Genomic DNA, 27800 nt, shown 5'->3' with positions numbered 1-27800 from the left:
TAGGTAGAACAGTAATGGAGTGAAGCAGAAAAGGGGAAGCGGTGAAGTACCCTTGAAAGCCCTCCTATGGTTAAAAATGAAAATATACAATCATGTATACATAGTCAATACAATTCTGTTTGATTTCCATCTATAATAAAACTTAGCATACCTTGCTTAGACAGGAAATCTTTACCTTATATATACGCCATAAGCATAAAGTGTCATAGGCATTTAACCACTACTCACACAAAAAAGGATCAACATAAAAACAGAAAATAACTTGACTCTTATTTCACCAGTCATACAGTGGAAGTCTGGTCCAAGGCTGTAACTACACTCATCACTGAGAATATGTGTTCGCGTAACTGTAGTAGACCTTTCCAGATAATGTGTACTGGTGGCCTGAAGATGGAACAGACACCAGACTTTCAAACTTGGCTTCCTGCATGTTGCTGCATTGAATTTTATTCAGTCCTGGCACTCTGTCCAGACCAGCAGCAAATGGATTCATATAAGTGTTTCAGGGTGACTTTATGTGACTGTAAATTAACTTTGATGTATTAATGTACAGGTCTGCTTTTAGCTAAGTATGGATGCTGCATATGTTACGGTAATGAAATGAATATTACATTTGGTATTACATTGGTTTGTCCATAAATTTATTTTTTTTGTGTGTGTGTTTTCTGTCAATTACCTTGATGCTCTTCTCTAGTGTATGACAGCAACGGCTTTCGCCACAAATGTGAACTTTTCTGTGCTCCACAATTCAAACATTAATTTGCAATCCAAGAAATGTTTTTTAAAACGTTGGAAGGATATGATTAATTGATTCATGATAAAGCAGCCACTGGATTGTGGGAAAAGAATGGTTTTATAAGATGGTTGTGTCCAGTGGAGTCTTTGAAAAGGAACATGCTGTGTTAGCTTGTTCCATTTTCATCTCAGAGTGTAGATTGTATCACAACGTTCACATTAGCAGTTGCGGTTCTTCAGCGACTCGGATTAGAGGATCTATAATGGATATGTTAAAAAGTGAAACAATCAGTACATCCAGAAGTCGAGACCAAAGGAGTCTAAAATAACGCTTAAAAATGCCATAACCTAACATCCTTAAAATAAGAAATAAGATCTTGGGTTATCTTAAATTGGCTGGTTGGTTAATAGCTATTCTTGAAACCACCCCAGGCCTTGAACAAGAAGGCGGCTGTATCATCTTGTCTAGTAAATCATCTGTAACTCTTACTCTATTAAAGGATACAAACTTTGTGTAAGATTTCAAAATAAAACTGCATCTATGCCTACAGCCTCCCCATTAGAAAGGATGACCTCAAGCTAACCAAGTGCGTTGCAATATGCCATCTTAGTATATATATTTTCAGGATCCAAAGGTGCTAAAGGCTCAGTGAGACAGTGTGACAGGGTGTCGTTCTGATCGATTTTTTCTGTCTTTCCTTTTTTTCTCATGGCATCAGGGTTGCACTTTACAATTACCAATTACTAGTGGAGACAATGCCATTTTTATCCAAACTTTATGAATCCAAAGAGACATTATTGCATATATTGCTGATTTAAGCTCTAAACTTGCATGATAGTACATATTAGAGACGGGGTTATGTAATGTTTTGTTGTTCTTTGTTTGTTGCTTTTTTGCTTGAGGGATGAGCTGTTCATACTGCCTGTGTTATATCCAAAAAGAACTAATTTCAAAGTTCAAATTTTTGCTCAACATTTGATAATATTTCCTCAGAATATATTTAAATAAATACGCTGAAGGAAAGTACTGCTTCATTGTGAATTTTTACACACCTTGCTTTATGTTGAGATGATTCAAATGGTATTATTTTGGGACTAATTGTATCTTTAAAGAAAACTATTATTGCTTCTGATCATATTTTTGTACTTAGTTTCTCCTGAGTTGACTGTATGTTATTGTAGGTCCCCCTCAATATTGCTTCTCACTGGGTTTGGAGACCCTCTATTGAAGAGAAGCATGCTGGGAGTTCTTAAAGTTTGGGGTCACTCACAAAATCACCACCTGATATCAAAATGAACTATTTATATTGATTATGATCAAACACCAAGTGGGTTGACATTTTCCAGTTTCCCTACAGTCCACTCTGAGCCGTGACATTCATGATAAAGATATTAAAAATAGTAACTGAACAAAGTTTCACAAAGAATTTCTCAAACAACTGGGCATTGGCATTTCTAACCAGAAGTCTTTCGACCAAAAAAGAAATGCTGAGTATGTTTGGCACCATTTTTATCTGCTGATTAAGTGCTTTTGATGAAGTTTGTAGATAATAATTAAAATTTAAATTACCTCTTTGCTTTTGCTGGTCACTATGTCAAAAGTAATGAATTGTGAAATGATTAAAATACACAAAAGTCTTGCAACAGATAGCAATATCGAATCACATATTATGGAATATTAGGAATTGCTGTATGGTGAGAGCTTCAATTCTGTTATGTGAGACTTAATCAGAAGCTAATAATAATGAATTTCTAATAGTGTTTTCTCAGTGGCTGTCCTCACTGATTTTAGGCAGGCATTTGTTTTTGTGTTTCATACGGTCCTCTATTTCATGAGGGTTTTTAACCTCTTAGCAACTACTTAGCTTTTATCTTCTCTCCTACAGTACTCTTCAGCATCACTATGTGAGTCATGTTGACTCTTCAGCTGTGTTCATTCATGCATAGCCTGGCTGTCGCACACAGTAAACCTCTGATTCCTCTTCATTATGGTCAACAGATCACAGTTCTTATAGACACACACTTTGATAGCTCTGCCAGCAGACTGTTAAGATGTTTTGCCTGGATAAACGCACCTGCCTGATAAGGGTATAAGGTTATGAGTCTGTCATGGCTGTGTAGTATTAAGCTCCTCTGAGACAGCAAAAACAACCTGTTTGCTGGATGTCGCTCGTGCTGAAACAAAAAACTGCTTTTCCTCACTGTACAAACTTCATAAGCTTGATTTTGTTGAAGGTTTCTCTCTTTGCATGGTCAAAATAGTGGTCACACGTCGTCTCTGATATAGTCACGTGTATCGAAATGAGAAAATACTATTTAAATTGGACCGTGGCCAATGTGTCAGATGCCCATCGCGTGTGGGGCCTAGATTGGTCATCAAGCAGGCAATATAGTGACTGCATCAGACATTTCAGTTGAATGAAGTTAAGAAATACGTCGTCACAGTGATGGTTTGGCAGGACTGTAAAGAAGACTGTTGGCATGGACTAGGTCATGTATTTTCCCAACAAACAGAGGACTTAATGGCATGTGAGATGGCAAACTCAAACTGAACATCTTGAATGTAAAAGGGCTTTATCTCATTCATGTGTAAGTCACAATGTAAAAAAAAAAAACAAAAACAAACATTTATTTTCGGAAATGTTACAAATATTTGAGTGCAATCCTGGTCTCGAGCTGGATGCCCACGTGCCACGTTGAACTTTCTCAAGGTAAACAGTTGGCTACGCATTCTCAGTAAGTCTTTCCACAGCCACCCACACTGGAGCTTCTGTCGTGTTTTTAATGAGCTGTAATTCAAACCCGTTTTGTTTTCATTTCATTTCGTTTTGATTTATTAATTGGAGCTCATTAGGCAGGTCTGTTTCCCAATCAACAAATCCTCTGTATTACTGATATTGATAAATATAATTACTGATAAATATTAGTTCATGCCCTATAGAACATATTTTACAATATTTTCTCATCTAACTGACCTATAAAGTTGTTGCATTTTACAATCATTGCAAATAACCACTAAAAATTAATACATTGTCTGAAGTGGTAATACAATGATTTAGGGTTTAGTCACAAAAAAGATGACTGTGGTTTAAGGATGGTGGTTAACTGGGGCTTTATAATAATAAACACATTATTAAGGAATAATAGGTGAATATAATGTAACCTCTGACTTCCTCTTATTATCATTTATACTGCAACTAGAAAGAAGGCTCATCCTTCTTCAGGACAGTCTTGCTCATTGCATAATACAGACCTGGACAAAAATATGTATTCATTCCTGTTTAGAGGTCAAAGGATAAGGTCACTGGCCATGACTCAAGAGCTACTATGCTGACTCTAACCCTAACCCTAACCCTAACCCTACCCCAACTTGAGACATCAGTGTCATGGAACAATTATGTAGTGATAATGTTTCCTGACTGAGATTACACAATGCAAAGACAGCCACTCCATTTCACCAAAAGCCTGACTTTATACTTTTATACCATTTTACGTTCGTTAGTTACGTTAGTTCGGACCACTATGGATATAAGGGCAACTAGATAGAGATTAGTTGGCAGAGAAAGGTTTTTTCCTGTTTTTAAAAATGTCATGCTTCAGGCTGTACTTGAGAGAGACCTCACCCCTCTTTAGGCAACCGCCAATCTCTGACAAAGATTTGTCGAGTTGCTGTGAATGAGAGGTCTTGAGGGAGGGCAGTGGTGTGTAAGTAGAATTTGACAATTAGCTCTGTGTGATCAAGTACGTCTATTAGTGTGCCTGCTGACATCTGCTATCAATTAATTTGATACTAATAACAATTTCACACACAGAAAACTTTTGATCGTCAAATTAAACTAATAAATGTCGACTGAATATATCACCATGTTCGTATGACAGGGAAGCTCAACAAAAGTGAACCCTGCCAACAGTCAGGTGGTTTCATGTGCGACAAATACACACCTGCTGGCAATTCAAGATTGAGCTGGCTGTCGATTCTACCTGCCAGACTTGTCACAGCTTCCTCCCTCCTCTCCACGCCTGCCACTGATACAGAGTCATGAGGAATAAATAATGCAATCTTCAGAGTCAATGAACTGCATCCTTTTATTCTTTGTGTCTCAATTTAGGGACATCACAATACCAAAGATTACCAAAGCACCAATATCATGATTCTCAATATCAAATTTAATCATGCAACAAACAGAAATCAAGAGAGGTATGGAGGTGTTTGCTGCTTTAATTTGAAACACTCTCTTGCACTGTCGGCATGCTGGTTTTTGGTTGACTGCAACTTTTCCCTAATGATCAGTATCAAAAGCAGTAAGTATATCACTCTTAGCAATGTTTTTGTAATGGGCCTGTTGCTTCATCGACAACATTATTTATTTTTATATTGTAATTGTTCATTGTGCCTGTCTTCTTTTCTAGTTTCATCTTGGCAAGCATCAGTTTGGTACCTAAGTGTCAGTTCATGACATCCATCCTACAGGCAGTGCAGAAAACAGATACTGTAATACAGTGTCAGTGTTTTAAATAGACAAGGGCTTTTTTATTCATTCTCCTTCATTTTTTTACACAAATATATAATTGATTGCTCATGTTCCTCCCACTGGTCGCTACTCTTCTGGCAATGTGTCTGTTGTGCCAGTCGAGGGTTTCCTCCCATGATGGTGGGCCTTTCCGCGTTGCTGCGACCCTCAACAAGAGACGCTTTCTGTTGGTCCCCAGTGACGAATAATGGTTATTCTCTGTGTCGCGGCAGGTGACAGCACCAGGGGCTGAGTGAACAGAGCACAAACAGATAAAATGGCAAGTAGAAGAGAGGAGGGTAAACTAGCGGCAACAAGTGAAATGAGCATGGATTGTATCAGGAAGGGTAGAGAGAGGGGTGTTTGAGAGATATTGAGAGATTTGCTTCATCTAAAAGGATAACATATTACAACTTAGTCTTACATTCAGAATTTCGGTCGTCCTCCCTAAAACTGAAACTAGCAGACTACTCAATAAAAGGAATTGCTGGGATCATGCAGCTTTGGGGGCTTTTTGACTTTTTGGGGCAGGGGGGTTGCTAGAAATGGCCACTATTAGCAGGATGGTGAGACAACCAAAAGCTGAAAAAATCGATTTTAAATCTGAAGTCAAAAATAATAATGTGGCAACAGGCAAAGAATGAATGAATGAAAACGTGGCATTAAATAAAAGAATGAGGAAATTGGAGTGAATTAAGTGTTGCTTAAAATGTTTTACTGTAGCCTGATGTGTCATGTGTTACAAAGATGGATAATACACTTGAAGTCAAAATGCCAGTAAATCGTTATCCATTGATTTGTGTTAGCCTACTCAGTAATGATGGACTGAGAGTCTATCATTATTGAAATACTGCTCAGAAGAGAAAGTACATGCATTCTTAAACAGATCAGTTTCCCCTTTCATCTCTTAGCTTGACTGTGTTTAATAAGTGCTTTCGATCATATTTTCATGAATTTTAAAATTAATAGCCATGAGGCAACGTGTTTTCTTTGTTATTGTTTTTTTTTTAGCGGTTCAAATTATTAGAATTATAAATTTTGAATTATAAATTCTATAAGTAAACAACAGCGTGTTGAAGGAAAGGAGGAAAGAAAAACAACAAACTCACTGATTCTGTCTTTGAGGCCCAGTCTTTTATTTAGGGATGCTGAAATGGATGATCTCAGACCATATAGGAAGCTAATTCAAAATACACATCAAGAACGAGAGTGACTGATAGCAGCAGTACTTTAAGAATCCCTTGTTTATACGCAGAGCCATGGGAAGTAAAGCACCCAGTATGATACCAAACACAGCACAGTAGGTGCTACATCTGGAGGTAATCCATTTTTCAACTTTCCATGACCTGACTTAATATCATTTCATTGGCAATGGATGTACTTTTCAAGGAATGGTATCACGATGTTTTTTTGTTTTTTAAAGAAGACGACCTCAACTGTTACAATAATTAAGATAAAGACATAATGACAATTTTAATATTTTGTATTGATTGTAAACCTCAGAAATACAAAATAATGATAGTAAGATATTTTCAGCTTGTATGAAAATAAGGCTAATGTGATGGCGTATCGACAGGCCCATCACCATGGTGACTGAACAAACTTGGTCCATTGATGAGGACTTGGACAAGATGAAAAGTTCTGCTCGTTAAAATGACAAATTATGAGTACTAAGGCAAACTTTAAAGGTAATTGGTGGATGAAAAAACTTGCTGGCTTTTTGACCAAGTTTCTCTTTCTATCTAACTTTTGACATGCTCAGTTCCTTTGATCAAATGGACTCGCCATTAGCAGCTCCAGCCAGAAGCCAGATGTTGTGTTGTGGTCTCCATGACAGTTACGATCACAACATTAATGCAGAGTGCTCTTTTATCCTGATGGCTCGATCACTTCTCTCCCCGTTTCAGTGGGAGTACTTTCCTATCCCAGAGGTCCTAAACCTTTCATAATATGTTAAATTCTATCTATCAGTTTCCTGTTCCCCTTAATTAAATGTTCCATCCACTTCTATTTATACATAATTTTTTTGCATTAATTCATGATGAAATTAAGAATCTCTTCCTACAGATTATGTTTGGCAAATTTCAATTAATCCTTTTATAGTTATATACTATCACCACTGATCATTGCAGTGTCATTAGTACATTTTAATGAGGGCAGTTACGCCAACAGATGCTCAGTAGGCCATTTATGAGAAACGTCACGGTAGGTGTTAGATTTTAGAGAGTACGCACTTCTTGCCAGATCTTGACTGTGAGTAAGTGGAGATCAAAAACTATTAGCGCACAGCAGCTGAAATAATCCAGGTGTTGTATCTGTCATCATATTAAAGTGAGAACGGAACCACAATGCATAACCTATTTTTCATCTGTAATCAGATGTCTCTGTGTTGGGTCGTTGGTCTCTCTATAGGGGAAAGGAGGCTCTCTGAAAACATCTATGCAATCATCTTTGTGTTGAGATTGAGGGAGGACAGTTCTGGTTGACACAGATTAAGGATGCAGACATTGGTGCAGTGGCAGTAAACATTTTTTGTATATATTTGCTGTTCTCTGAATGAGGACAGCAAAGATGCTGCTGAGGACCATTTGTACCTGATCACCCAGTTCCAACCTGAATCAGGCCCACAGATCTCCTGGGTGGCAGACCAGTATGGATGGGCACTGTCTGTAGTCTGTTTTCTAGCATTAGAAAAGGTTTAGGCAACTTATTTTTAACTTTTCTTGAAAACGTTAGCGATTATGAAAAGATAGTCAACCAAAAGTTACAAACAGATTGGTAAGCTTAAGTCTTGTTGGATATCTGAGACAGATAGATGGAGAATAATACAGCACAACCCAGCATCCAATTTAGCTCTGTTTGAATCCAATCCAGTAATGGCAGATGGTAATAGTTGTTTTAGAACTGTTTGTATAAGGAGCTGACAATTGATGGGAATAATAACCAGCATAAAACATGAAAAGGAGATGAAGGAAAGAGATTCAAAAATATGAACAAGATGTGGGAAGGGGGAAATGAATTGTCTTAGCTAATCCACTTACTCCGTTTATTTGGTGCAGTGAATTTATAAATGCACGGAGAAATTGAGGGATAAAGGAGAAAATCTACAGTGGAACAAAGTTTTCAGATGGAAACAAATGTAGAAAATGTACAGAGTGAACTGCAAAGGGGAAAAAAGTGTTGCAGTTTTGAGCTTGGTGTTTGCCGACATTGTTTTGCCAGAGTGCCACTGCATTTTGAATTACTTGGCAGAGAAAGTGGCAGATAGCTGAATGAACAGCATTGTTTTGAGGCAGTAATTGAAAAATTGACACGAGGAATAGGAGGCACAGGAGGAAGTTTACAGGATTTACGAGAAGAGGGAAAACGGAAAATACTAATTGCGTGGCTTCTGGCCTCATGATATTATCTCTTCCTGACACGGGCGGATCGCCTATTGAGATGTGGGGAGCATGAGCATGAAGCAATCTCTCCCTCCCTCACTCTTGTTTCATGTTTCATTCTCTCTGTCTCACTGATGACAGATGTCAGATGACATAGATGAATGGAGAAAGTGAGGAAGAGGAAGGGAATGCACTCTGCCAAGCATTTCCTCCTGATTGTACCTTCATATTCAGACAAAATTTTGATCAGTGAATGAGCCTCAAAGCCTCGGAATGCAAAGCGCTCCAGTAAATGTACTAATACCTGCCAATCTGTGTGTGTCTGTCTCTCTCCCTCAGGCTCAGTGTCTCTCAGTGTATTTCTGGTGTCTGTTGCATTGGTAGTGTGTGCCATTTGGCTGGTAACACTATGTGGAGTCTGCACCTGGTGCCAACGTAAACTGGTAAGTTTCTGTGCTTATTTTTCACACACACGCCCAAAGTCATTTGAACTGAGTCAATGTACGCTGGAATGGAAAAATTTGGGGGGGGATTTTGTGTTTGCAATTTTATTTTAAAAGGTATTTGTTTTGGGACACAGAAACATATCAACATCAGAAAACAATGCAGATGATCGTGTCAATCGTGCAGTACTTTGGTGCAGCTGTGTGTAATGTTTCCTTCTTTTGTTGGATGTTGGATTGTGGCAGAGGCTAAATTACCTCATAATAACTTAAGTGTGATCAATGATGCGCTTCCATTTGCAGCAGTTGCTGTTTATTAATCGGGTTAAAACAAAAATGAGTTTTTTCAATGGCATCCATGCACCTATAAATATGATATGATGTCTGAATTTTGGTATTGATGCTTGAGAAAACAGAGCTTCTCCAATGTGAAGGATTGGGGTTATTGCTTGTGTTCTGATTCATATCAGTAATATCATATCTGGTTTTACACTGTTCAGAAAAAAAATAACGTTTACAGTCTTAATGGCCTTCAGGAAATGATGATAGCCAAATTTCTGCAAAGACCTAATAACTGCTCAAAGAATTCATTGTATGTTAAAGACATTTACTGCCTTTTGATTACCTGATAGTGAAACTAATGTATTCCCATACCAAAAATATTTTTAATAACATATTTAAACTAAGAAATCAAAAATGGCAATATTACAAATCACCATAGTGTTTGTTTTTTTTTTTAACTCTCACCATTACAATTATCATATTATCATCATATTCAGCAATGTAATTGTGTTTCAAAGTGAATAGTCACTATCTGTAATCCAATCACCACTTTCTGGTAGTTGTGGCTGTTGGAGCCAGAGTTTTCAAACCTAAACGGGATCAGAAGTATTCCAAAAGGTTTTTCCTTTGATAAAAGACGACTCATGTAGTATGGACACAAAAAGTAATGCCTTTTCAAACTGCATAGGCAGACTTAGTGTTTGTGTTCATATCATTCATCGCCAATTCAGTTCAACACATACCAATGTCAGATGGATGCTGTCTCAAGATGGGACTGAACATGAGATAGTATTAATATCCAATCTAAAATTAGAAAGCTAATTCTACCCAGGATGTATTGGATTGCTTAATGGATTAAAACAAGACTAGAAATCTGACAAAACATTCATCACAAACATCAGCTTTCTGTACTCGATCTTCCAGTGCTTCCAACTCTCTGACTGAAGGGAAATGACTCACAAAAACACCTTTGTCCAATTTACATTTCTCTAGTTTTCCTTTTTTTCATGCATGTTCATGAACAAGACCATGACTTTGAAGTAAAATTTTCTATTGTATGACAAGTGTTTTCTTTTGATGACCGTGTGACCTTGAATTGGATGCATACAGTGATTTCCTGCTATGTGTCTGTTGTGTATGTGTTGCTTTATGTGGTCTCTGGAGCTGGAGCCACTGAAAGGCTGCATGTTTGGGCATCACAGTAATCATGATCAGAAACCTCCGTGCGCTCTGTAAACATGGCTTTGTGTGCGCTGAGCTTTGTGCATCATGTCATTATTTCCTGGGGTAACATTTACAACTGCCCAAGGATAATACTCAGACTAATATTGTTTCGAATGCATAATCTGACAAACGAACCAATGCCTTATCTTTGTTTATCCCCAGTTATCTATGTCTTTGTCTTTTTTTTCTGTATCACCCTACTTTTTCTTTTATATCTTGTTTGTCTCTGTGTCCTTGTCAAAATGTCACTGATTTCTTTTTCAAGGGTGCGCGCTCTCTTTTCTCACCTCTGCTGCTGCCATAGTTTACCCTTCACAGTCCTTGTCTCCTTTTCTATCTTGCATACCATTATGTTTTCTGTATGTAACATCTAAAAGATAAATTAAAAAACTGTTGAAATGTAAATGGATGTGCTGAAAAGGTCAGTGATACCGACTGGTGATTATTTTTACATCGGCTCATAACTTGATTCATTATTTAGGCATTTCTTTTCAAATGTATTATCCACATATAGAAAAGAGAACCAGCAAGCCCTCACATGTGAGGCTGAGATGTTTGCTCCTCACTCATCATTATGAGCTACTATAACAGCTAATCACGCTTAAAAATATTGATCAATTAATTTTCTGCCAATCGATAAATAATTAATGAGAAATTGCTTCAGCTCTAGTTAGTAAAGACCTACTTTAGCATCTGTGATATTCATGACTAAAGTGGGTTTACAGTAAGTCATTTCCTTATTTGCTTTAAAAAGCAATTCAGAACACACACACACACACATTCAAATAAATGTATGTTGCTTTAAAGTTAGATGTATTTTACTGTAGAGAATAAGAACAGCCAAAGGAAACATATATTTTCTAATAACCTAACGAGAACTGTTGGCCCTTATTGCATTTGGGAGATATATCTGTATGCACAAAATATTCACTGACAATCTGTTATTATTTTTCACGCTCCAAGAGCTTAGCTTTTCTTCAAAGCATGGAGATGTTCAGGCACTCACAGCACACAGCACCAGGTTAAGGTTAGGGACACTGTTTTCTTGGTTAAATATAGAAAATGTCAACACTGGCTTGAAGCGCAGCCAGGTTGACTTATTAACATTTAGCCAGAACTACGATCTTTCTCTGACTTTCACCACCGTGCCTCTGCTGCCTTAGTGCTTCCAGGGAGCATAATCCACATACACTATGTTTGGTACAAAAAATGAGTGGGAAATCAAAGTTGCTTAGGATGTGTTCAAATCAAGTGATATGTCACAAATCATTCTCATAAATCCGCGTCATATGGATGACAGATTTCCCTGCTATTGGTGAGGGGGGATTGGGGTTATGCTCTGAACAGGAAGCCTCCTCTGGCCCTGAGGGGAATACATCTGAACCATCTCATGTGGCGTCTTTAGTCTCCTCGGTGTAGCTTTGGTGCCTTCGTTGCTCTTGATTCTGTTTCAAATCTCCTCTTTTATGTCCCTTTCTGTTCCTCACTTGCCCCTCTGCTCTGTCGTCGTATTCAGCTGCTCCTCTTTCTCCCAATCCTCTCACTCTTTCATTTTGTTTCTCACATCCTCCCAGTTCACAGTCTCTCAACATTGTACCTTCTCCACCCTCACCTCTCCAGCCTCGTGAAGATTTCATGATTCTGTTTAATGATAGATGAGCAGCACTTGATAGCATATTCTTGACTGCTAGAATTCTATCCTGCTCTAAGGCTCTGAGTTGAATATTATTCGGTCTTGTGCATACCCACAAAACAGTATGCAAACGGAAAAAACCCGTGACTGGTACTGAAGAAACAGATCAGATCAGGATTTATTTAAAATGTTCGTGCCAAACTTGATACAAGGAATGTGATAAATTGTGGGTGCGAAAGAGATAGATACAGAAAGATATCTAAAGAGGCCACCTGTCTGCCGGACATTGAAATCTATATTAAGATAAACATCCAGCACAGTGCTGTTTCTGAGAGCTTTGTGGCTGCATGCTGCTTCAGGTCATTTAATGAGCACAAGCACTGCATGCAGCCGAGAGTTTATAATTCAACCAGAAACAAATCCATGATCAAAGTTTAAAAAATAAAACTGTCATGCAAAAATAAGCGTACATCGGTGGCAAATGTTTCTCTTTCCACAAATTATGCTTCACATGGACATGTCAATGAGCAGGAAATAGTATAAAACAGAACTCACTGTCTGTGATATAACATGAGACTTTAGCATTTGAAACAAAAGATGAGGGTTTAGTAGACTCGATAAAGCCACACAGATGGTAAATAGGAAAACTGTAAACTCCTCTTGGTCTACATTGAAACTACATGTGATGCCATCTGTTCTCAGGTTTTCAGACAGCTCTTCAGTATTTATAAGATGCAATGAAGACTATCCATACTGCATTTAAAGTGTCTTAATACCATCCAGAGCCTTGAAACTAGATTATAGTGAAATCCTTCCTTTGTCCTTTTGAATCAGTTTTGCTTGTTTTTGCCTAGATCATAATGGTTTAACTTGATTACTATGTTATTGCAGAATTATATTCAGTGATTTCACACAAATAATACAGTCCCCACTCTTGCCCTACAAGGTGTGATGGTTGGCTTCACATTGTAAAACTTACAATACAGTCCAGTCATGTTTTTTTCATTCACAATCCACAACAGGGGCTCTATAGTGACTCTGCTCACTTTCATAAATAATTAGAGGAACACATTTTCAGTCTGCTCAGCAACTCATAATGTCAGACTGTCCTCCTTTTAAGACCTCTCTTCTCCCACATGGCAGTGCAGTGGCTTGGAGGATAGTGCTGTCTCTTTGGACACGATGATCCTGGGCTTGAACCTGAACCTGCAGATCACCCGTGGGCTTTCTTTTCAATTTCTATGTTCTCTCTATATGTTCTTCCAATAGTCCAAATAAATGCAGTCCACTCCAGAAATGCAAACTCCAAAGCTCTCCGGTTTAAATATATTTTGATTGTTGCATACTGGAAAATGCGAGAGAAGCACAAGTTAAAATAGAATCCACACACTGCACTGTGTCGTGAAAGTAGCACCGTTATAAAGTGGGCATTGGCGACGTGTGTACACAGTCAAATTCCAACAGCAGAACAGGATGCCCATATAAAAATAAAGCTCTTCCTCTTGTTGCAACGAAATAGCACCACTCCTATTCTGCATCTTCATAGTGCCACCTGTCTTTTCCTGAGCTCGTTCTATTGTATTTCAGTGTTCTTGCAAAGCTTCTGTACTGTGTGTCTCACTGCAAATGACCCTTTTGAATGTGAATTGTTGTACGTCTCTATATATCAGCCCTGTGATAGACTGGAAACCAGTCCAGTGTACCAGAGTACCTCACTTTGACTGATGCTGGTTGGGACTTTCTCCAGCTGTGCAATGGATGGAAGGTATAAATAAAGTGAGCCTGTTAACTAACTACTAAGTCGACCTGATAGCCAGGTGGTCAGGGCACATATCATGTGTGTTCATATGTTCACGTGTCATTCCTCTTCACTCTGTCCAATTTCCTGCCTCCCATATCAAATAGTATTCATAAAATGACCATAACTGTTTTATTACAGCCCTAAAAGTGAACTGCTTTTTAACACAACACATTTTTTTTGCAAAGCCTGAAAAACAGAATTATCAAAGTGACTACAGTATTGCTCACTTTATCATCCAGTCACACTATGTTCTGGTAAAAAAAAAAAAAAAAAAAAGCTTCACCTTTTTCTAATCAGATATGATATTTCTCGTTTACAAAGTGCATCGTTTTTTTGTCAAGACATGTCATTTGTCATACATGATATAGATAATCATTAACAGCACTGGATGCTAGTTTAGCTGAGCCCTCCAAACACAATCAAGTCCACATAGGTTTGATTTAATTAGTTTTGATATAAATGTTCCCTTCATCACATGGTATGTCCAATTTTGTTTCACAGCAGTTTGACAAATTAAGAGACAGACTAGACTAGACAGTCAACATCATGTTATGGCATAAGTGCTGTTCATTTCCTTGTCGTGAGGATATGGAAAAACATTGTGTGAAACTACAGAGTGTCACTCAGCAATTTTATTGCCCAAAAGAGTTCAATAAATAAAGGGTTCTCTAAAATATAGGGGTCCATAACTTCAACTATTGTTTATTGCTCTGTTGAAAACACTTTTTATTTAGTGATAAAATTTAAAAGAAACCAAAACAAGCAGTTTAATATGTTACTATAGAAATTTAGATATCCAGAATTTTATACCCTCCAAGTGATCCTGCTTTACATCCTGTTTCTAATGCTTGCATCTTTTTTCCTCCTCTTCTCCACATCTGGATGTGAACCTGGGTTTATACTTGTCACCAGGGCCACAGTCACATTGTATAACAACTGATTTGATGCAGCCTTATCATGCACAAAATATACCATTTTCAATTAAACTTAATAACAATAATTGCATTCACACTCATAGTATATTATTTTACTCCCCGCAATGAAAAGCAGGAAGTTTGTGTTGTAGATTAGCTTGATGGAGGAAGAGGGAAACTATTCGCTATCTTCTATCTTCAATTTTGGTGTTTAATGAATGTTCTTGTTCACATTTCTGCAGACGTTAACATAAAGCTTACTTACTCTGCATTGTGCAAGTGTGTGCTTTCTTTTTGTTTGTATATGCAGACATGTCCCTGCAGATGTCAGGCATGTGAAAGCATGGTTTTGCATTTCAGTGTAGTTAAAATGGTCCCTTGTTACATTTTGATCCTCAGAAGCCAGCTGCTGTCCTGGCATCAAACCAATATGTTGTTCCTCCCTCGTTCTTCATACTGTATTTACGTCATTTTGCAAACCCCTGCAACCTCTATAATGAGCATTTAAGCAGCAAAACTGCTTTTCTAAACAACAATCACAACGTGGCTTTAAGCTCTTCCTCCGCCATTTGTTATTTGTCTCGATGTCCCTCTTCTCTCTTTGCAGGGGAAAAGGAATAAGCCTGGAGTGGAGACTGCCGGCTCTCCAGATTCTGTGCGAGGTCGAGGGGAAAATAAAGCCATCAAGTAGGTGTCAGGGAGAGTGGAGGCATATGGAAATGGCCCATGATGTGATGATGGTATCGCATTTTAACAACCATTTCTGATTGGAAAGCGAAACTTGTAGCTCCCCACATGGGCCGAGATGTCCACTCTGAGTGTTACAGTTCCCATTTATCAAAGAGATGAAATCTTGCAAACTCTTGTGTACAAACACAGTGTAGGTTAAATTTACCTGTAAAGTTTATAAATCCACTGTTGGTCGAAGGATGAATAAGCTTTCCCTTGAAACGTGTTAGAAGGCCATGAAGAAGACTAATGTCTGGGCATGACTGGCTACACAAAATGACACATAGATCAGATTAAGCTAAGATTATGCTCACTGCAAAGCACATGCAAACACAGGCCATCTCTTAAACAACTTCATGTAGGAAACAATAAATGGTTAATTCAGAATATCCATGTCTATAACAGTCTCTTATGGTATCTGTGCTGTTGCGTTGATTTTCTAACATTAATTGGAAACATAATACATATACACACTTTGTCATTCAAATGAATAGGAAAGTGTGTCCAAACTTTTGAGTGGTGTCACTATTCACTGTTTTACTCTTATTTCAGTTTGCAGATTGTTACTGAGGGTTCATATTAACTGTCTGTTTTCAGTAACTTGATAATAATTATTGTTTATGCCTGTTTTGTTTTTATTTGTTTGCTCATCCTTGACCGAGTACTAAAGCATTCAGGTCACTTCTCGTTTCTATGTCATCAGTGTTTTGTCCAGCACTAATATTATGAATAAAAGAGTTTTGGGCATAAGGCTATGAAACCTAGGATATTAAACCTTTTCTTTGCTATTATCTTAAAGTTTTATCATGCTGAATTATTTGACTGATGTAATGTTCAACTGATTGCTTTTAAACAAAAATATGAAGTATCTGTGAAAACACTGAGACAAAGTTTTACAATATAACTTTATAGGAATGTATGTGATCAGATTTCCCCTAATTATTAATGCTCTCCTGCTAACCTTTAGAATCATGACACATCTTTCACTAGTTAAGTCTTTTTCACTGTCTTTGTTTGCTGCTCTTACTTGTTTTGTCTTTTTCTATCTCCCTGGCACAGTGATTTAGACAGAGACTTTTGGAATAACAATGACAGCAGCAACGTCCAACAGAGGTGGAGCTCATACCCGCCGAAGGAGTTCCTCTTAAACATGTCTCCATATGCTCCCTATGGAGACCCTCGCCTCACGCCCAAGTGAGTCTCAGTCACGGCTGGTAAGGGACCCCTCTATCTGGGCAGGGCTGTTGTGAACAGGGGCTTGTGTGTACCTCAAAAAATTCACACCCAAAATTGGACATTAGTCATTTTGAGATTTCTTGCACACAAAAATTCATCAGAATTGTGTACCTTAACACCTGACATATAAAAAAAAAAAATACCCAGAGTTAAAGCCAGTGGTTGATCAATAGAGCCCCTGAGGAGTGAAAAGGTCAGATTTGACAGAGGTCTCCTCTCTTCCCTGTTAATACTCATGTTTTTGCATTCAGGCATGCCCACACTGAGGTGGTGTTTAGTATGCACTGCCGGCCGTGTAACATCTGATAGAGATGTGCAGCAACATCCCTCAATATTGCTGATTCCCAGGACTGCCCTAACATTGGCAGAAATTGCAACCATTTTCCAAATGATGACTTTGAGATAGAGCAACAGTGTTTACTTCTGACAAAAGCCCTACAAAATTAGTGAATGTGTCAGATCAGGAAAACTCAAATCGCACTTTAAATGATGGCTGTTAAGCATATACATTTGCACTGTCTGGATGTTACAGTAAAAACTCTAAACACTGAACAATAAATCAGGAAAACGACGGTCATGATTTATTATAATCATATCATTTTTAACAGTGAAAAGGGTGTACAAATGTAAAGGTTTGATAGCTCCATTCCACACAGCCCTGCTAGACTCATCAGACCCTCTTTACCTTCCACCTGCAGCCAAATTTGCAGAACTGACTTAATCATATAGACTCCTGTGTTTTGTTTAGTTTTTTTCCCTTTGCTTTATCTTTGAGTGGGGTTGTGCTGCTTTTTGGCAGCGAGTTAAATAAGATAAACACAAATCTTATACAGTTTGCTTGATAAATATTCATTTTGCATTAAGGCTGAAAAGCCATGTGTTTACTGAAACTGAAAATGAAATCAACTTTGTAATTAATGGATTTTGTTAACTTTAAAACTCTTTTGCCAACATTATCTCTTTGGCATCTGGCTGATGTCTTGTATTTAGAAGGCAGCTGTGAAACTGGTATCAGTCTTCTCATCTGACTGTCCACTACACAGCCAACAAGCATATTTCCCAAAATGTCCAGCTGTTCCTTTAATGCGGTGGTTTCTGTTCTACCTGTTTCACTGTTTTCGTTTTTTGTGTGTGTGAATCTCACGTCTCACTCTGTTTTCTTGTGTTTTCTGCTCATTTGCTGTCACCACTCTCGCTATCCGTCATGATACTGTAAGTGTTTTGAGGCTGGCTGATAGCCCTCCTGAGTCTAGTCTACTGAACCCTGTTCTACATTTAGTGACACTGTATCTGTCGTGTGCAGTACAGCACAGCAATTAAGTGTTTGAAAGGTAAAGCGTCTGTTTCATATCAACCTCCACTCCATCACTTGGATGCACCTCATGTGTCACTGAGGCATTAAGTGCACCTGTTTATTCTTACCCTCTCTAATTAAATCTCATTTGACTGAAAACTGCAGGGTGATCAATTACCCGCTATCTTATAAATAATATAATTATTTATATTTGAATGGCATTGAATAGACGGATGATAATGGCATGTCTCAGAGTCAACCATTTCCTATTCCATACCATTAAAACGAGATGCTTTTAGGCAGCCAAGGCAAACTGGTTTATGTTTATACAACAGTTATTTCCAACGAAAGCATTTTATTGGATGAATCTTGATACACGTCACAGCAGCGCTGAGACTTTTAACTAAAAATATCACTCCACTTTGCACAGCTTCTATGAAATCTTTTTTAAATCAGTGTTAAACCAACAGCTGTTATCTATCTGTGATTGCACAGAAGTAAATTCCCTTTTGCCCAGTAGCATCCCTTAAAAATTCTGCTAGCCGCTAAAGCCTTCAATCCTCAGCCACAAGTACAAGTAGAAAGGAAAGTAAGAGAAGGCTAGTGTGCAGGTCAAGAAAAATGTTTGTGTTGTTTAGCAACGGTCTAGTATCAGCACAGTTTCCATTTGTGTTAGTTTGGAGCAGCAAAGTAAATAATGAAATAAACCAACAGATGATAAGATTACTGCTTTTTGCTAATGCACGTTTGTAGCACTACCGAATAAAAGCAAGACTCAAGGTTAACTTGCTGTTAAGCCCTGCAGCCACATACATTCAGTACATCACTCCCTCTTGGCTTCAGTATCACATTTCAAATTCTGAGTGCTGTTCAGAGAGAAATTATTCATTTTACTGTAAGCCTACATTTAACGTCTAAATGTTGTTGAAGATGTTGTCCTAGTGTGCAGTGTGTGTTGTGTGATTTGTCTTCAATCAGTGGCAGATTCCTGCTCTGAAGTTCACGTTCTGTTTGTACTCATCTTTGTAAGTTCAAAGTCTGGGTCTACTGGCATGATGAGAAATAACAGAAACTGTATTATAATAGCCTGTTAAAAATATTTGCCCAAAACATTTTTACACAAAGTCTGCTATGCTGTGAGCTTACAGAGACATTAGTGGTCTCTTCTCATCACCTTCATCTGCAGTCCTGAAATTTGAAGATGATGCATCTGTATCATTACTGGGCTATTATAGCCAATCCACAGAGCCAGCAGGTTGGCCGTTGCTGTCCCCCTGTGTGGGGTGAAATGGAGCAGACCTGCTGCATCTCTTGGCCCATTTCTCACCTTAGATATTTCCAAAAATAGATTGGTGTGGTTTGTGTAACTGCAAAATCAATGTTATCTCTGGGTTTTGCAAGTATCTTGCCAGTGTTAACCACTAAGGGAATTGGGCATTGTACATAAATGAAGTGAATGAGTAAATAAAGTAATGGCCTTAACATTGTGTGCAATTTTGGACAGAACTATTCTCAGTTGTGTATCTCAGTCTAGTGTCCAAAGAGCGAAACAAGTGCGCTCTCCAATTTATTCAGTGCTACACATCAAATGTCAGCTCAGAGCTCCTCACTGCTTTATTTATTGAGTTTCTGGCTGACTAGAAACTTCTCTTCCAGTTTTTTGTTGTATACTTGACACTTGTGACTGGACTTTAGAGTCCATGAGTGTCTTTTTCACAAATCTGACTAACTGATAATACTTTTGCTCTCCGGCTCTGTACGTCTGTGCGTCTGTCTCTCGTCTGTTCATCTCTCTCTACTTTCTATCCTCTCTTGGTCCTTTTTATTCCTGTCTGTTCGTGTTTCTTTGTCTACGATCAACCCCACCGTTCCTTCCAGTGGGGCTGTGGATAAGGGTGGGCAGGGCGGTGCTGGACCCTCACCAGGGGCCAGTGACAGCGGGGGTGGTACTTGCTCTGGGACTGGGGCGGGACCCAGTCGCAGTGACAGCGTTCGAAGCATGGTGACGGGGGGCAGCAAGGCCGGGCGCTGGCAGACGGTCCAGAGCCACATGCATGCTGGAGGCCTGCGGTTTAGCAAGTGAGTGGTGCATGGTGACAGGGGGCACGCATGAGGGGCTTCAATGGACACAAGAACAGAATGGTGTGGATATCAACGAAGAGTGTGAGTCTGTAAAGGCATCATGACTGAGACTGTTGCATGTGCTCTCAAACATGGAAATGAAGCTATTTTTGAAGCGATTTTATTTGTGCAGATGAAGATAATGATAAGATAATGTAAAGAAGACTCGAAGGAGAAGCCAGCTGATTTGCTGAGTTTACCTCTGACGTATTGAAAACCTTTGATGTGTCTTGACTACAGAGGGCATCCACACTCATAAGCAAATAGCAATTTTATGTCAGCTGCCAAATATCCACCAGATGATGTGAGGACAGTCTCAGACAAAGTGAGTGTGCACAGTCACACTGTTCCTCTGCAGGCTCCAATTTACTGAAGGCAGTGACAGTTTCAAGAATTTCAAACACGACAGATGCTCACAGAAGGTCTTCAGAAATAGCTTGTTTATTCATCTGACGTAACAGCTTTTCAAACTCAAAGTGGGCTGTTGTATAAACAGCAGGTGAGCAGTTTTATCAGGCGAGTGATGCAAATGAAACCATTTTCTGCAACACTGCTTAATGCAACATTTTTTTAACGAATGATTGAACTTTAAACAGTAATTGATTCCAAACATTCTGACACCTGGCAAAATAAAATGAAAACTCATGATTACGAATTCTGGATTAACCATGAATCATTTGTTATTTAATGACTTATATTGCAGGTCGTTTAAAGTGTAATTATGTGATATTTCTTCAAATGAACCAAAACAACAAATGCCAATATCTACTAGTTGCCCATCCTCCTTGATTTTGTAGAGTTATTTAATTTGAATAATAGTTATAAAGGAAATATATATAAAAAAATATATCAATCATAATACATAATATGCATTAAATTGTTTTGTTGTTTTGTGTCTTAGGCAGATGTAAGCTAAATGCTATAGGGCAGCTCTTATCATGAAAACATTAGGCAGCTGAAAATACCACCAACTTCTCTGTTCTCTGCTCTGTATTCAGAGTCTGTCCCAGATGAATGAAAAATAATAAACATTAGATCCCCACATGAAAATCAGAGCCCAAACAAACTTTTTTACTGAATTGCCCAAATAGTTGATTCATTGAACCCGACAAATAATAATGACAAAAAAAACAAAAAAACAAAAAACAAATGTAACCCTGAGGTTTCACAGTCAGTGACCCTTTTAATCATTTATAGCCAACATTTACCAACTTTTTAACTCTGACTTGTCAGATTTGACATATAGTACATGGACTCATGATTTTAAGTTATTGTATTATTTTTCACTCCTGTTACTCTCCTATCTTGCTCCATTTTTTCTTAAATCTGTATTTCCACCCCTCTGTAGTTGAATTCCATTTCAGGCATTTGAGTCTTCCCTTCACTGTCTTCTTCAATCTCTCCTTTATTTTTCGCTCTTTTTTTCTTGGCCTGAATCCCTTCTTGTTTTTCGCCCCCTTACTTTTCCTCATAATCACATAATCATTCAATGTTTATAGTCATATGAATTGAGTTTCAAGAGAAAACGTACTGCGCCAATCAGTATAGGACACAACTTATATAGAGGGTTCACCCTTAGGGCATATGAATGAATAGTACAGCATAAAAGGGAAGATCTACAGTCCATGAAAGCACAACCAGAAATTAACATCAAGGACATCTCTGTGAGAAAAGGAGCCTGGGTTGGAGAGCCTTTCAGTTTTTCATATGAGTTAATTCATTGAAAGATTTATGACGCATTGCAGACTGGCAAAATTTATGAGCACATGGAGTGGCTCCGAGATGTCTGGACAAATACCACCAGGAATCCAGCCAGATATATTGATTTATCATGATGTCAGTTCTGATAACATATTTGTTGGGCCCAGAAAATGATGAACAATGTAGAGTTTGCCAGGTGCAACAACTAACCTTTTTATTTATCCTTCATATTTCATATTTAGAATAGCCAAATAACAATAATTTCATATCTTTCATATGTTAAGTTTGACCACAGATTTCATCAGATTAACTCTGCTTCAAGACCTTTCAATGTGGCCTTGTCAAGAATTCTCAAATATTTAACACATACTACACTGTAAAAAACATAGATGGATCTTTAAAGACCTTGAGTTTATTTACTTGATTAGACTGAACTGCTTTATCACATTGAGTGGAGAAGTGCCAGGACCCAGTGTCAGTCAGTATTCTCCCACTATAAATATTAACTTCTTAATAAAACTTGTTAACTTGAGGAGAGGAACCAAGATTAATCAGATTAAAACTGTATAACTAATTTTCAAAGGTTGTTCCTCTTGGTTTCCTTTTCCTGTTAGCAGCTGACAGTTTCAAGCTCCATGATTGGTTATTTCTAATCAAAAAACACCTGAGGGCACATGGTAAACATCTCTCAACAGGTTTTTAATGAGCACAGACTTCAGAACCAAAATATACTTGAATGCAGTTCTCGAACCTTTCTAGTATTTATTCAACTGGGAGCTTCGTTCAAGCTTGGGCGCTCTCCAGCTATCTGTCCTCTAATGTTTTTGAGACTTTCACCATCTGGAGCCCTAAACGCTCAGAGTAACCTCTGCCACTTCAAGACTCTGTGACACACACCATCAACAGAAATTCGGCAAACAACTTGAATACATTCAGTCACATTATGTCTGCTAAAATATTTTGCACAAGTTAAAATATCATCAAAGCCTGTCCTCAGGAAAGACTCCAACAGCTTGCAACATATGAGTGGTTTTGCTTTTGTGTGTGTGTGTGTGTGTGTGTGTGTGTGTGAGAGAGAGAGAGAGAGAGCAAGAGTGAGAGAGAGAGAGAGTGTGTGATAAAATATGTCTGCATGAGTGCATGTATTTGAGATCTGGCTTGTACTCACTTCATCCAGCATTGCTATGTTCCTCAGGGGGGCTGTATCCTGGCTCTCCAACAGAGTAGGGTTGAGTTAATACTGAAGAGTCCCGCTAACACAACTCAGGTCCATGCAGTAAATCCTCCCTCACAGCATTAGCTTCAGACAGAGTTGTGTAGTACAGACTTGCAGTCATTAGGCTGGGCAGTGATTGAGGCGAAGGTAAGGGGTGAAGCATTATTACATGATTGTTAAAGTAGCAGACCGGTAATTAGGGAGCAGACTTAGAGAGCAGCGATGGAGGTGGCGTGGAGTTAGATTGATGTGAGAGCTGAGAGAAAAGATTAATAGATAGAGGAGATGAAGACCAGTTGACATCAGAAGCACAAATGCAAAAGAAAGAGAAAAAATTGCAAGAGCAGACAGTATCTCAGTGGAAGACTGAGGGATCAGGCAACAAGGCAAAAAGGTAGAAGTAGGTCAGGACTAATTAGTGGGAGAGGTAATGTACAGAAAGAATTTACCACTGCAGCTAGAGACCAGACTCAAGTTAAGTGATAATGATAGTTTACCTTCAGCTTGAGTTTCATTCCACTTCAGCAGAGGTCTGTTTTGACACCAGTTTGCAGAGGAATAATCACACGATGACACGTTGCATGCCTGCTCATCCACACATACACTGTAACAGAATAAGTTTAGAATTATACCCATTGGGATTCATACAGACATATAGTTTTCTAAAGCCGTTTCACACCTCATTTGTTTTTTTTTCTCTACTCTTTTACTAACCTGCTTTGTTGTTTGTTCTCTCTTGATCCTCTCTGACTTGGAAATTCACTGTGCACACAATGTTCTTGCATTTTAATATATGCTTTGTTTATATATGTTTTTGACATTTTTATCCTCTCTGCATTCCTTCTGAGATCACCATGATCATGTGTAACCACCTTTTTTATACTTTCATCTTTTCTAAATCCTTCAAAACTTCCTGCCCTGCCTTCTGTCTGTCATGTTATCTCTAACTCCAATGTCTACCTTGTTGTATCCATCTTTTTCCTCGGTGCCCGGCGTCAGTTTCGGGGACACCTCGCTCTCGACTGCCTCCACCCTGGAGCACATCCCATCTTCAGCTGTGGCACGCCCACGGCCCCTTGTCCGGCAGCAGAGCCTGCAACAGCCCCTCACTCACCAGCCCCCTCCGGGCCCCAACGACCCCCCAGTCACTTCACAGAGCCTGGGCCAACTCCACACAGGCCCAGGTGGGGGGGGTCACCGCGGGGGCCCGCGGGGGGTCCGGGGGAGTCCGGCTGGAGCCTCTCGATACAGAGGGGCAGGGGCGGGTCGATCAAGGTCGAATCCAGGCAGCTGGGATCACATGATGGAGCAGATCCGTAACAGAGGACTGGATGTCAAGTCATTTCTGTAAGTGTTTTCCACTCTTGTGTTTATTACCTGCTGCTTTTATCATCAGTTATATGGTTATACAGTGATACAACAAAATTGTCTTCAGTGTTAAGTTACCTTTTCTGTATTTTTGCAGGCTTTATGGTTATTTATGGCTGTCATAATATTCTAATCATAATATTATCCTTTCATAAAAAGCGTTTAGAACTGGTCTAAACTAACCTAACCCAAAATCTAAATTTAATCACTGATTACTTATTTGTTATTTTTGAGTGTAAATACTTTCTGTGATTTCAAATTTGATGTACAAAGTAAATGGAAACTGTGAAATTAATGTAGAGTAGAAATATTAGGAAGGACAGTACACATAATTGAAATATGTTCCTAAATGCTCTTATGATGAAGCAAAGCCGCCTTATCCAATTCATCCACATGCTGGGAAGAACAGGCTGATTGTTTGAGGTACAAGCAGGGAGAGCTCTCCTCCTCCACATGACTTGAATGATAGATTACAGATGATGTGCTCTACAAAGCAGCCTCACATAAACAGTCCCCCCGTCCCAAACACTCACATACATTCACACACACATCCATGTGCTCCTGTACTTTTTGCGTGTCTTCCCATTAACAGTGTCTCCAGGCCAATGACCTCCCTGCCTATGTGAATCATCATTCAAATAAGGCTGTACACATACACAGGGAGGTGGCATCAGCCATTGTCGCTGTCCTCATGAATCTTACTAGACCAAATACATCACTTGTTAACCCCCGGGCAGAGGGGATATTATGCGTTTGCGATCAGTGGGGTATGAACAATCAGATGCAGCAGTTTCACCTTCTATGTGCATCCATGCCTGTCACACGGCATAGGGGGCTGAGCCAGTCCGCTTAAATTTCTGACTGATAGAGCTGGTGGAGGAGCTAGTGATTTCAATGCCCTGTGGTTGGAATGTGTGTGTCTTTCTTGGTCATCAATACAAATCCATTTACTTTATCGATTAGCATCATGGAGGTGCTGTTTACGCATCCCCAGTGGGTTGCTGTCTCTCAAGTGGTTATCTGCTCCTCATATTTTTTGATATTGCCTCAGCTAACAGCCGCTTGTTAAAGGGTGATTGCACAACAGAAAGTGCATGTAGCTGGGAAAATGGACTGCAAATGTGAGATCGAGTAACCATATTTAAAAAAAAAAAAAAAAAAAAAAAAGGCACAATGAAACGTTAATCTTACCATAATCTCACTTTTTTGGTATTTGATCATATTATTATTATTATTATTACTATTATTTTTACTATTTCATGTTCATCAGCACATTGCACCTTTTTTTTTTTTTATATAATCTTTTCATGGTTGTGATTACATTTGCACCACCTTCTTTCATTCATCCCCAGGTCAAGCTGACATTAAAACCAAAGCAAGACAGATACTAATCCAAAGTATAAAAATGAAAATGAAGTTTAATCCCTTCATGTTTTAAAATCCTCAAGTCAGGTAAAGTTAAAACATGAGCAAAGGAAACACATAAAACCTGTCCTTGAATCAGCTGTATGAAAAGGAAAAGAGTTTGGCTAAGGCAGAGATTTATGAGAAGCAAGGATTTTTTCCTTATGTGCTGCACATATTTGGTGACTGTGAATTACAAGGTTAGTTGTCATTTGTTAAGGTAAATGTTTGCATGGTGGCCTGAATTCCCAGCAGAGCACACTTAGAGATGTAATTGACATGCCAAAATGACTTCAGGCATGTGAAGCAGGAGAAAAACAACTGGAAATCAATGTGGTCTGTTTCTTTGTTGCAGGGTTTTGTTAAGGCCACCAAAATGTTCATTGGATCTCCTTTTGCTTTTCTTCTTCTGTTATTTCTGTATGTCATTTTAATGGTCTCATAAGCAATCCAATGCACTCTTTTTGACTGTTGCTTTTCTATATTTATACATTTATTCCTTTATGAAACGGATAATGATGAAGCCATGGAGACCACCATAATTCACTTACATCTAATGATTCTTATTTTATCTAATTGCATTTAAACATTACCATATCTGCAGTGGATTCAAGAAAACCCTGAAATGAAATGTTTGCTATCCCTGTTTTAATAAGAATTCACTGATGCATTATTTAACGCTGCCTGTCTCTAAGCAGTCTACAGTATACTATCCCCTGTGTTTTAGTTGGCACACTAAACTGTAAAACAATAGATATTAGAAACGTGTGAGTACTTTAATAGGTTCCATACAACAACATGCCAGTGTTCCCACTTTGAGACAAAATCAGAAAAAAGTCAGTTTCTTCTGTAACAACTGAGCTAATGGTAGAGCATACAGCACATTAAGTATTCATACTCAGTGACTAATTAGTCAGATGGCTCTTAATAGCACACTATCAACCTCCCAGTGCTGATAAAGGGAATGGTAAAGAAAAGCTCTGTAAAGCCACTTTCAGTAACAACAGATCTCCTTTTTACTTCATGGTAATGAGGCGAAATTCGCTAGCACATAAAATAAGAAACTTTTTATTTAAAATTAATTATTATTTGTAAGGGAGATAGCTGTTATGGCAGATAATGTTTTCTGGTGTGACGAATGAAGTCACCATTGAAAAAAGCTATTCTAATCCTGGATGTTTCTTGCTTTCTATGTACTCGTTTTGTGTTCTGACAGGGATCAATTTCACTGAGCTTAACATTAATGTAACTGTAAGAAAATCAAACATGTTATACAGATATTCTAGAAATGCATGCCATCAGTGTTGTCGCTTCAGCTCCATGGCAAACAGATTTGGTCAAGATGCACTTTAATTTAAAGTATGTATTTTTTTAACCATTTGTTGGTGAGATAATGAAATGAAATAATGTCCTCACAACAGTTTACCACCTCTCTCCCACTCTCTCTTTGTACATGAAATGAATGCATGTTATGTGTTGTGTTTCTACCTGTCTGTGCATTTTACCTGTATGGTGGAATATGTTTGTGTGTGTGTGTGATATGTGTAACTTGGACCTGTTGTCTACATACCTTTGTGGCCTTGTGATGTCTTGTTTGCCTGTGTGCCCAGTGAGGGGAAGATGGTTGTTGTGTCTCTAGCGATCGGGCTAGCTGAACAGGATGACTTTGCCAACCTCCCAGATCTACAGGAAGCACCAGCCAGCAAAGAAAATGAAACCACACCAGAAAAGAGGTAATAAAGAGAAAGTGAGAGAAGGATAATTTCAGAATGTGATTAGTTAGGCACAACAATAAGGACTGGGCC

At 38.5% G+C, this 27800-nt stretch overlaps 1 protein-coding gene across 1 annotated transcript in view; it reads left to right on the top strand.

Annotated features, from left to right (window-relative positions):
• The first annotated feature begins 8786 nt into the window (after nucleotides 1–8786).
• Nucleotides 8787–27800, top strand: part of syt7b (synaptotagmin VIIb) — a 37227-nt gene continuing 18213 nt past the window's right edge. The window contains exons 1-7 of the mRNA XM_029498481.1: nucleotides 8787–8799; nucleotides 8969–9072; nucleotides 15534–15613; nucleotides 16715–16849; nucleotides 20064–20264; nucleotides 24223–24570; nucleotides 27606–27728. Coding sequence (XP_029354341.1) covers nucleotides 8787–8799; nucleotides 8969–9072; nucleotides 15534–15613; nucleotides 16715–16849; nucleotides 20064–20264; nucleotides 24223–24570; nucleotides 27606–27728 — 1004 coding nt within the window. The remainder of the gene's footprint in view (nucleotides 8800–8968; nucleotides 9073–15533; nucleotides 15614–16714; nucleotides 16850–20063; nucleotides 20265–24222; nucleotides 24571–27605; nucleotides 27729–27800) is intronic.

This window comes from Echeneis naucrates, chromosome 3 (genome assembly GCF_900963305.1).
Source record: "Echeneis naucrates chromosome 3, fEcheNa1.1, whole genome shotgun sequence".
NCBI lineage: Eukaryota > Metazoa > Chordata > Actinopteri > Carangiformes > Echeneidae > Echeneis > Echeneis naucrates.
The sequence above is the reverse complement of the archived record's forward strand: the minus strand, read 5'-3'. Positions and strand labels throughout refer to the sequence as shown.